The sequence below is a fragment of the Myotis myotis genome, unplaced genomic scaffold, assembly GCF_014108235.1.
Source record: "Myotis myotis isolate mMyoMyo1 unplaced genomic scaffold, mMyoMyo1.p scaffold_m19_p_39, whole genome shotgun sequence".
Classification (NCBI taxonomy): Eukaryota; Metazoa; Chordata; class Mammalia; order Chiroptera; family Vespertilionidae; genus Myotis; species Myotis myotis.
This window is the reverse complement of record NW_023416345.1, coordinates 525934-538004: the sequence shown is the minus strand read 5'-3', so window position 1 is coordinate 538004 and position 12071 is coordinate 525934. Positions and strand designations below refer to the sequence as shown.

The 12071-nt window shown below is 56.9% G+C and overlaps 1 protein-coding gene across 1 annotated transcript in view; it reads left to right on the top strand.

Annotated features, from left to right (window-relative positions):
• The window catches only part of LOC118653230 (CUB and sushi domain-containing protein 1-like), a 213225-nt gene that overhangs the window by 176197 nt on the left and 24957 nt on the right, over positions 1–12071 (top strand). Inside the window, exon 9 of the mRNA XM_036303903.1 lies at positions 10582–10669. Coding sequence (XP_036159796.1) covers positions 10582–10669 — 88 coding nt within the window. The remainder of the gene's footprint in view (positions 1–10581; positions 10670–12071) is intronic.

Here is a 12071-nt window from a genome sequence, read left to right as displayed (position 1 = left end):
TGCTAAATGTTCTCCTGGTCGTGACACAAACAACAAAAACAAAACCTGACTAGGAAAGCGTCACTCACCCACGGTTATGGAATCAGCAGTCCCAGGAGCTGCCGTGGGAGGTGCAAGAACAGGCAGCACCCCTGGCGGGTCCTGTGGTCTACCAGCCACCAAGCCAGGTGGTCTCGGGCCCAAGGCGGGGCGGGGGGAGTCGGGTTTGAAAGATGTGAGCTTTCAAACTTGTGAGTGCCCAGGGCAGAAGCCCAGATTCGCCTGAAAATAAACCCTTTGAGGCACCTCCTTTATTTGCTCAGCGCCATAGCCAGGACTTTCCTGGAGCAGTGACTTGCCGGCCTGCGCAGCGGCCCTCAATCTGCCATGTCCAGCCTGGATCGCACTGGCTGAGATCACCAGTGGTCGCCGCTGCTGCCGAGCCAGTGCCCGGGTTCTCGTCGGTGAGAATCTCCGCAAGCTGCTCACAGCCTTGGCGTCTGGAGACACCCCCTTGTCCCCCGCACACCTCGCTGCCTCTCGCCCCTTCTCCGCACCGGCTCTGGGTGTACCCACCCTCTCCTGACCCCGGGTGCTGAGCTGCTGGGCTCAGCTGTGGGTTGGCTTCTGTGGTTTCTCACAGCAGCCACCCGCGAGTCTGTCTTGTTTTCCCACCGGGTGCGGTCCCCACGGAGAAGGGTGAGCAAGATAGCGAAACCCGTGGCCCCAAATACACGACTGACGTGACTTGTGATGGTGTTAGTGCCGTGAAGAAAGGAGTGTGGAGCCCCGGGTGGGAGGAGGGTGCGGAGGTGGCACTCAGCCGGGGGCAGCCCTGGGCCCAGGAGGCGGCAGGGATGCGCTGCTGTGGCTGAGGGCATTGCAGGCGGCAGGACAGCGCAGGGCAAGGCGTGTGCTCAGTCCTTCGAGGATGGGACAGCGTCCGAGTCTCGTTCTCGATCACATGGATGATCCCGTGATTGTCAACATCACCCACATGGCGGCAGCCCCACGTCCCTGACAGAGCCCGTCCCCCGGGTCAGACGCCATCCCCAGACGCGTGGCCGTGTCCACGGGGGTGTCTGCTGGCGTCTGCCGTGGGGCAGGTTGGAAACGGATGCTTCACTTCTGGTCTCCATCTGCCCCCTCTCATCCCCTCACCGTCCCTCCACTGGCGCCCACCAGTGCCCCATCGCTCCCTAGCGCCCACGGCTTCAGACAGACAGACAGACAGCTCCCCTGCCCTCAGTCCTGGTGACCAGACCAATCACGGGAGGTTTTCCACTTTCTCTCCAACGCAATGAAAATGTGTGGCTGCCCCCCCTTCACCGTGCCTCCGTGCCCACCCACGCCACCCCAGCGTGTCGGGCCCACCGACGTTTCTTCCCTCCGTCTGTGTCCAGCCTTCTCCTGCTTCTCCCCGCCCTCACCTGCTGCTCCGTCCGCTCCACCCGGGTCTCTCCCTGGCTGTGCTGCTCCCTGCTCCACGGCCCCTGCTCCCGTGAGGAGCAGAGCAGAGCAGGCCGTTGGGTTGTGCTGCTTGGTGAGGTCTCCTTGCTCCCCCTCCCCCCCCCCAGCTGACAGGGCGCCTCCTCCCGGGCAGGAGCCAGTCCCTGGGGCAGAGTGGACGCCGAAGACCTAAGGGAACTGGCCACCAATAAGTGGCTGCTTCTATTTCAAGTGCTGTTTCCATGGTGATTTGATTATTTTAATATTTCAGAAAACCACCGTGGGAACCGTTGGCTTATTGTGAATCGAAATGCAGGGTCCCTTGAAGAACCGCCTTCACGTCTCAGCCAGCCTCTTGCCCTCAGGGCAGCACTGTGGGCTGAAGGCCAACCCGGACACGCCATCCTCTGCCCTCCAAGGCGCAGGGCGTGGCACCCACGGTCCTCCCTGCGTCTGACACGCAGCCCCTCGGTTCTGAGCGAGGAGCAGGCCGCCTGGGGCCTCTGCCGCCCCGCGAGCCTCTCTCCTACCGCGTGGGAAGGGCGTTGGGCTCCGGCACAGTCTCTACCCGGGATCGCCGTGTCCCTCAGGGCGGTTCCCAGCTACCGATCGTCTCTAAAATAGCGTGTGTCCTCACCCCCACACGGCGTCTCCCTGAGGACGGGGCCCGGGCATGGACTCTGCGTGATAGGGCTCAGGGACGACCTGGCCAGCTCATTCTGCTCGAGGTGTTTCCGGAGGGGAAGGAGCGGGACAAGCACACGCAGCGGATTCTCTGTGCGAGGCGTCCACACGCCGGCATGGGTCTCCCCATGATGGAGCGTGGGGGTAGTTCAGGGGGACAGGGGGGCTCACAGAGTGTACCCCACACGCAGCCAGGGTCCGGCAGCCTGACCCCCACCTCTGCTCGCTCCCAGCCCCCCACCCCGACCCCAGAAAGCACTTCACCTTCCGGGACTCAGTCTTGGACTGAAACATAAAGAACTGGGGCTGTGTTATGTAATTTTTTTTCATTGTTATGTGTCTGTGATTTTCCTAACACGCGCCTTCTATTGAATTCTGAGGTTATGTCCTCTCACAGCACCTGCTTTCCCTCCTCTTCTTTCCTTTTCACTTTCCCTTAGTTATCAAACCCTTTACATCCTTTTAGTGTGAAAGGTGCTGCCACATGAACCTAAACGCTGCCTTTCCACCAGCCAACGCCCAGATGGCGGCTACACAGCGTTCTGGGGGACCAGCGGCACCCACCACCCCTTTGCCCACATACACCCACCACTCCGCCAGCACACACCCTTCCAGCTGCACACACCCACCCCTCCGCCCGCACACACCCACCCCTCCACCCGCACACACCCTTCTGCCCGCACACACCCACCCCTCCGCCCGCACACACCCTTCCGCCTGCACACACCCACCCCGCCGCCCGCACACACCCTTCCGCCCGCACACACCACCCCTCTGCCCACATACACCCACCCCTCCGCCCGCACACACCCTTCCGCCTGCACACACCACCCCTCCGCCCACATACACCCACCCCTCCGCCCGCACACACCCTTCCGCCTGCACACACCACCCCTCCGCCCACATACACCCACCCCTCCGCCCGCACACACCCTTCCGCCTGCACACACCACCCCTCTGCCCACATACACCCACCCCTCCGCCCGCACACACCCTTCCGCCTGCACACACCACCCCTCTGCCCACATACACCCACCCCTCCGCCCGCACACACCCTTCCGCCTGCACACACCCACCCCGCCGCCCGCACACACCCTTCCGCCCGCACACACCACCCCTCTGCCCACATACACCCACCCCTCCGCCCCCACACACCCTTCTGCCTGCACACACCACCCCCTCTGCCCACATACACCCACCCCTCCGCCCGCACACACCCTTCCGCCTGCACACACCACCCCTCTGCCCACATACACCCACCCCTCCGCCCGCACACACCCTTCCGCCTGCACACACCACCCCTCCGCCCACATACACCCACCCCTCCGCCCGCACACACCCTTCCGCCTGCACACACCACCCCTCCGCCCACATACACCCACCCCTCCGCCCGCACACACCCTTCCGCCTGCACACACCACCCCTCCGCCCACATACACCCACCCCTCCGCCTGCACACACCCTTCCGCCTGCACACACCACCCCTCCGCCCACATACACCCACCCCTCCGCCCGCACACACCCTTCCGCCTGCACACACCACCCCTCCGCCCACATACACCCACCCCTCCGCCCGCACACACCCTTCCGCCCGCACACACCACCCCTCCGCCCACATACACCCACCCTCCGCCCGCACACACCCTTCCGCCCGCACACACCCACCCCTCCGCCCGCACACACCACCCCTCCGCCCACATACACCACCCCTCCGCCCGCACACCCCTTCCGCATGCACACCACCACCCCTCTGCCCACATACACCCACCCCTCCGCCCGCACACACCCTTCCGCCCGCACACACCCACCCCTCCGCCCGCACACACCACCCCTCCGCCCGCACACACCCTTCCGCCCGCACACACCACCCCTCCGCCTGCACACACCCCTCCGCCTGCACACACCCACCCCTCCGCCCGCACACACCCTTCCGCCCGCACACACCACCCCTCCGCCTGCACACACCCCTCCGCCCGCACACACCCTTCCGCCCGCACACACCACCCCTCCGCCTGCACACACCCTTCCGCCTGCACACACCACCCCTCTGCCCACATACACCCACCCCTCCGCCTGCACACACCCTTCCGCCTGCACACACCTACCCCTCCGCCCACATACACCCACCCCTCCGCCCGCACACACCACCCCTCTGCCCACATACACCCACCCCTCCGCCCGCACACACCCTTCCGCCCGCACACACCCACCCCTCAGCCCGCACACACCCCTCCGCCCGCACACACCCCTCCGCCTGCACACACCACCCCTCCGCCCGCACACCAGGGCCGGCTCAGGACGAGGGGTGGGTGGGTGGGACCCATGGAGGACAGGCTCGGCCTCGTGTACAAACTGTGGGCTGTCACCTCTGCCCAGGTCATTGGTGCTGATGTGTCCCAGCGAATTCTTATTTTCCATTTGATGTGAGGAGCGGGGACACGTCTCGGTGATTTGCAGACACTACAGCGGGTGCTCCCCTCTGAGCGTTTGCTGCCGGGCGATTGGGCCGCCGCTCCGCAGGCCACTGCTCACCTCAGAGCCCCCCGAGAACCGCCTGCTTCCCTCCACCAGGAAGACACGGGGAGGGGTGTTCCCATCAGTTTTATTCATTTCAGAGGGAGAGAGAAAAACATAAGTGATGAGAATCAGGTGCCGGCTGCCCCGCACACCCACGGGGGATGGAGCCTGCAACCCGGGCCTGTGTCCTGACCGGGAATCGAACTGTGACCTCCTGGTTCCGAGGTTGATGCTCAGTCACTGAGCCCCGCCGGCCGGGCCGTGTATGGGCTTTCAATCCAATTCCCAGGCCTTTCCAGCCTCTGTGTGTCTGTGCCCCGGGCATGATGGTGCCTCTCGGTTCATGTCCTTAAGGATGGGCAATGAGCCTGCCCGTGGAAGAGTTCCGGTTTTGAGTTGTATCTCTGAGGTTATGACTAGAGTTTAATACTTTTATTAATCTACGTCACATGCCTCCTGAGACTTGAAAATGTAAGATTCAACTAAATTAGAGCCGAGATGATATTCACACAGTCCCTTCTCCTCTTGGCCGCGTTTCTCGGAGGCACTGGGATCCTGCTCAGCTCAAGGCCGGCTGAGCCCGACGCTTTCCGACCCTGAAGCTTCGGTTTTCAGGGACATTCGTGCTCCCCATGCTGCTGAAGCAGGAGTCGGGGTTGATGGAGCTCGTTGTTTATGGCACATGCTCGGCCCCCTGAGAGCCTGTCTTTTGTTCCAGAACCTCAGACAGGCTTTAAAAAAACTTCCCTGACTGTGTTGGGGCGACATCAGTTAACAGAATCGCATAGGTTCCAGGTGTGCGGCCCTGTGACAGGCCATCCGTGTGCTGTGCTGTGTGTTCGCTGCCCACGTCAAGGCTCTTCCGTCACCACGTACCCCCTTTCCTTCTCCCGCCGTGAGAAACGCTCTTAACCGATCTCCCGGGAAGGAGACAGATGCTGGGAAGCGGAGGGACAGGGCATTCGCTTCTGCACGGGGTGGTGGGGGGGGGGGCAGTGCGCCAGCAGCATGGCGGGCAGCACAGAGGACGGCCGTCCTCCGCCCTGCCACCCAGGAGCCGCTGCCCTGTGCGGTGTCCCTAGGGACAGGGCATGGTTTCGCACTCTGAGGACCACCTGGCCCGAGGAGGGGGTGCCCAGGGTGGGGGCTGTCCCCATGCCTGCCAGGAGAGGTACAGAGCCATGTCCTGCCCCTACAGGAACGCTGCTGTTCACTCCTGCACCTGTCACGGCTGTGGGGGCGGGGGAGCCACGCCCGTGTCCTCACCGGGACGGGCCTGGGTGGATCTGAGACACAGTGAGGGTATGAACGGGCAGTGGGGTTAACACCTGAACCACGGCTTTGGTAGAAAAGACGTCCTCATTCTCATGCTACCTCCCCGCCCTCCCTCTGGGAGCCTCCCCCCCCACTGTTGTGTGTGTCTGTGTTGTATTTGTCCTTCCCTCCCATTGCACCCCCGTCCCTTTTCTGCTCTCTCCTGCCCTCCGGGAGCCACCCGGCCTGTCCCCTGCGTTCGGGCTCTCAGACCCTCCACCCGCCCTTTCTCTCATGAACGAGCACCTGGACATTAGCTGTGAAGATGGGGAGTGCTCTCATCTGACTTGGAGGGGACCTCCCGTGCCCCCCACTTCTCTTCACTGCTGTTCCCGCTTCAAAGACGGAAGGGGCGAGGGGGCCGTAGGCCTGGGAGCCCTTCTGTGCCGTGGACCCGTGTGGGGCTCGGGAAATGGCACCAGGAGCCCAGCTGTGGGTGAACAGCCAGGCCTGTGCCCCTCGGTGAAGCCGTCTTCACTTCCCACAGGGAACCGTTTCGCTGGGGAATGTAGGCGACACGGAGCGAATGATGGTGGGAAAGCGGGCGGATGAGCGTTCTGACTGGGGCGTAAACAGTCACAACTCGAATCTCCTTGGGTGACTTCGAGAGGCGTTCGTAGGCCCTGCCTACGGACTGGGAGACGCGGCGGACTAAACCCAGGGGCGGAGGAAACCCAGTGGAACGGTCAGATGGATCAAGTGGAGTTGCTGGTAGCTTACATGCCCATGCCTTGTTGGATCTCTCTCTCCCCCCCCCCCTCTCTCTCTCACACACACACACACACACACACACACACACACACACTCACACACACACACACTCACACACACACACACTCACACACACACACACACACACTCACACACACACTCACACACACTCACACACACACACACTCACACACACTCACACACACTCACACACACAAACTCACACACACTCACACACACTCACACACACACACACTCACACACACTCACACACACTCACACACACTCACACACACTCACACACACACACACTCACACACACTCACACACACTCACACACACTCACACACACACTCACACACGCTCACACACACTCACACACACTCACACACACTCACACACACACACTCACACACACACTCACACACACTCACACACACACTCACACACACTCACACACACACTCACACACGCACACACACACACACACACACACGCACACACACACACGGTGAGATGCACGAACAGGAAAGTTACTTTCCCCCCACGTGGCACACACAGTTCTGCAGCATCAAGTGCATTCACGTCCTGGTGACCCGGCTCCACCATCATCCCCAGAATGTGTTCATCGTCCCGGACGGAGCCTCTCTGACGTGTGAACAGTCATTCCGGCCTTCCTCCCCCGGCTCCCGCACCACCGTCCTACCTTCGGGCTCCGTGACGTCAGCTCCTCTCCCCTTTCCACCTCTGTGTGTCTGTAGGTCTGAAGTGAGTGTCTGTGGCCAGCAGATAGTTGTGCATGTCATTATGTTCTTCTTCTCAGCCCACTCTGCCAGTCCATGTCTTTAGACTGGCGGGCGGGGGAGGGGGGTCAGTCTGCGGATGCTGCCATCTGCACGGCCACAGCCTGGGCGATGAAGCAGGAGACATTCATTTCTTCTCGGCTCTGGAGGCTGGACGCCCAGGAGCAAGGTGGGGCGGGGCTGGCTCTCCTAACCCGAGGCCCTCTCCTTGGCTGACAGGTGCCGTCTCCCCCGCGGCCTCGCCTGGCCTCCCGCCTGCGCGTGTCTGCGTCCTCACCTCCTCTCCTTAGCAGGACACCAGGCGTGTTGGAGCAGGGCCCCTTCTAATGACCCCGTTCAAGGCCCCAACATGTTTGTAATATTTTATTGTGTGGTTGAGAGAGAGAGAGAGAGAGAGAGAGAGAGATATTGATTTTGTTTCCCCACTTATTTTTGCATTCATTGGTTGCTTCTTGTATGTCCTCTGACCAGAGATTGAACCTGCAACCTTGGCGTTTTGGGAGGACGCTCTAAAACCCGCACCACCCACCAGCACTAAACATAGGAGTTCTGAAGGGACACAGAGTAGCTTCCATTTACATTCAAAGCAATTACAGCTCAGAAGGCACTCACATTGACCATTTTATTTGTTTTCTGTGTGTCTTGTAGCTTTCTGTTCCTCGTTTCCACCATTACTATCCCCCTTTGTGTTCAGTTTATTACAATCTTCTCTTTCCCATTTCCTTCTGTGTGTATTCTGTAGGTTTTCTTTGTGGTTGCCATGGAGACTACACTTACAGAAAACTGCTTTTTTACAGCTTTCCCAACTATTTTATACTATTGTCGCCACAAATTGCATCTCTAGCATATGCTTACTAACATAGATTTATGATTATTTTTGTGCATTTGTCTTTACGTTTTGCAGGAAATACAAATGTGGGGTTGCAATTCACGTTGACAGAATAGTGGGTCTTTAAAAGTATTTCCCCGCATTTACTTTTACCGGAGAACGCTGTATTCCCGTGTGGCTTTGAGTTGGTATCCAGTGTCCTTTAGCGTTTCTTAGAGGGTCGGTGACATAGTAATGACGTCACTCAGCTTCTGTGTGTCTAGTAATGCTCTAACTTTCCTCTCATTTCGGAAGGACCATTTTGCTAGACGCAGAACTCTCAGTTGACGGTGTTTTCCTCTGAGCAGTTCCAGATCTCGCCTCACTGCCTTCTCATCTGCACGGTTCCGGCTGAGGAACCTGCTGACAGTGTCATGGGCATCCCTACGTGTGAGGAGTCCCTTTCCTCGTTCTGCTTCAGGGTTCCCTGTCCTTGTCTTTGATGTGTGTCTTGCTGTGGGTCTTTGAGTTTTCCTACTTGGAGTTTGTTGAGCTCCTTGGATTCGTATGTCTATACTTTTCCTCAAGTTTTAAAACAGTTCGGCTGTTCTGCACTCCAGTGCACATTGAACACCTTTGCACAGGCAGTCGGATGCGTGTGTTTCTTCGGGGGTATTTCTGGAGATTGCTTTTCCTTTGCCTGGACCCTGCTTTCTTATTTCCTTGTAGGCTTCGTGCTCTATTTCATAAACTGGGCCTTTGAGAGACAAAGCTGCCTCTCCCAGGCCTTTCAGGGTGGTATGGAGGACTTGTATGAACTCGTGGGTCCCTGGGCCTGGGAACCAGCCAGAAACAAAGACTTTCGATCTTCTCGGGTCTTTCCTGGGCATGAGTCCGGTTGGTCTGTGTGTGTGCTCCCCTTACCTGCTAACTCAGTCACTTTAAAAGATCTTAATACCCAACAGCCCCGCCCCAGCTTCTTCTCGGGGCCTTAGGCATCCTGTTGAATTCTGCTGCCTGCAATTTCCTGCCCAGGTGTCCACATGGCTGCCTTTCCTGTGCACCTTTGACATGCAGGCGGCTCCTCCATTCATTCCGTGGCGTCCACTCCTATTGCCCATCTGAGCTCCAAGTTAGGCAAGACAGACACCAGTCCCTCAAGCAGCCCACAGGGGGGCCAGCACATGACAGACCAGGTCCTCTCAGCTCCTCTGTCTCCAGTAAGAAAACCAGGACTAGGCTACTTCCTCCTACCTGCCCTGCCACAAGTCAAGGAAGGTGTGAGACAGGCCACGTGAGAAGTCCACGGCATTCTCTCCCATGGACCAGGTGACTGTGGGTTTCCTCACGGGCATGTGCTGGGTTGCTCTGAGTCTCTGCATGGTGTGCAGAGCACCTACAACATGCCTTTGCCTGTGGTTGTTTATTTGATGTTTCCACCATGGAACGAGGGCATGGAGGTTCCTACTCTGACCTCAGCTTGTAGAATTGCTTTTAAATGAAATGGAGAAAAGGCAGTTCTGTCTTTCTTGCCAGCAACTTGCTCATCTGTTGGCTTGTGACTCACTTCCGTTCTCTGAGACTTGAGCGGAGGCTGTAGGAGGGCCTCTGGAAGGGGCCTCTGAGCTAATAGAGACCCTCTGAATAGAGACCCTCTGGCTTTTCCTCCGTCCTAGCTTGGAGTGGACACGTTAAATAGGGGGGGGGGGCGTGAGTGTTGGAGTGGCAGCCACTCTGTCTAATAAGCAATAGAGTCCTTAAGACACTGTCCTGTGACTGGACAGCATTCCCCCCCCGCCCCGGGGGACAGACGCTCCACGGGCCAGTCAGGAGGTGAATGAGCCCATCTGTGCAAGAAAACCGAAGCTCGCTGAAGTTCAGTGATGAACGTGTTTGATGGCTAAAATGTAACGGTCCATTTTTTTAAAATAGCTCTCGTCTAGGGCTTCATCGATAATGAGCATCATTATTTCCTCCCTGGGGAGCGAGCGAAGTCTTCCTTCTGATAAACTTAGACATCTTCCCGGGCAGCTCTCTTTTCTTGTCACTGTAGCCAGCCACAGAGTCAACCGCAGTGAGCAAACAATAGAGCCCTTCAGTCCAGAGCAGCTCAAACCAATAAAACGGGACCCTCTCATGGGATAAGGATAAGAATAATCGTTCATTTTATTGCAGCTCAACTGTCTTGATCCTTGAAGAAATAGCATTTTAAGTCATAACTTAAGAACCAAATCTGCCTAATATAAGTGTATTCTCGGGGTATTTCCCCAGTAGCTGCACACAATCATAATAATGTTTCTCTCTCTTCTATTCCAGTGAGTCAGGGGGGCGAAGCCCTCGTCTCCGACATGTGCCCAGACCCGGGGGTTCCAGAATTCGGGCGACGAGCAGGAGCTGATTTCAGGTGGGAGATAAAGGCATGACTTGAAAAGAACATTATTTTCTAACGCATGAAATGTGAGCTTGCTGTCGCTAATCTTTTTCTTTTCCTTTCGATTTAAAGATACAACTTCTCCATTATTAGGCAGCTATGTTACTAGTAGAACTCTACGTCTGTGCTGAAATTCCAGGTGCGCTGGAGTTGCCACCTTTCACTGTATGACCCAATATGAAAAATTAACTCACAATGTATATAATCAAAATGCATCTCTAGGTTTCCCCCCCGTTTTAATTTCTTCTCATAGTCTAATGCATTTGGGTTAATGTGTAAAAAAAGAAATAGATGGAGAGAAAATTTAACTGTCGCTTCCCAATTATTTCATTAAATAAGCTTTCATGTTAATGCATGGAAGTGGCCTGCTGTGCGTCTCATTTAGAAAATGTTATCATTCATTGTACGAGGGTCACGATGACCTGGAGACTGCTTTTCGGTCAGCGCATTATGATTGTGGTCCTGGGAGCAATGCTATTGGCTTGGATATTTGTATCTTTTCATTTATTTCAAGAAACTTCAACCTCCCTGGCCGGTGTGGCTCAGTGAACCAGGAAGTCACGGTTCCATTCCCGGTCAGGGCACATGCCTGGGTTCTGGATGGATCCCCAGTAGGGGGCGTGCAGGAGGCAGCTGATCAATGATTTTCTCTCATTGATATTTCTCTCTCTCTCTCTCTCTCTCTCTCTCTCTCTCTCTCTCTCTCTCTCTCTCTCCCTCCCTCCCTCCCTCCCTCTCTGAAATCAATAAAAACATATTTTTTAAAAGAAACTTAAACCTTTTCAAAATGACTCAAGATGGGAACACATATTAGGGAAAAGCTTCGCAATCAAACACTGCAGGGGAGCCAGAAACTCATTTTTCTTTCCCATTATCTCACTGGTTTTTGAGAGAGAAACAGAAAAGACACGCAGCAAGTTAGCCTCTGAAGGGAGCTAACAACTGAGAGAAAATAGCGGAGGGAGGGGGACGCGTATTTCATCGGACTCGCTGCCCAGGGGATACTTTCAAGTGCAGTTAAAGGCGTTTTAATCTTGTCTGTCCGACCGGAATGCCTTTTGCTTCCTTTGTCGCCCGAGGACACTGGTGGAGCCTGTGCACAGGCCAACAGAGGGAGCAGGCGTTCTTGCGGGCTCCCTGTCCTAGGGGAGCGAGCGCATTCTGGGTTTCATCTTCCGGAGCGGCTTTAGCGTCATGACTTTTATTGGTTCCTTGTACCAGGCTGAGGAAGTACCCTTCGCGTTTAGGTTATGGGAAGTTTTTAATCTGAAGCGGGTGTAACATTTTGTCAAAAGCTTTTCTACATCAAGTGACATGATCTTTTGGTTTATTTGGTTTGTTGATATGAATTACATAGATTTTCCTGACTCTGCAC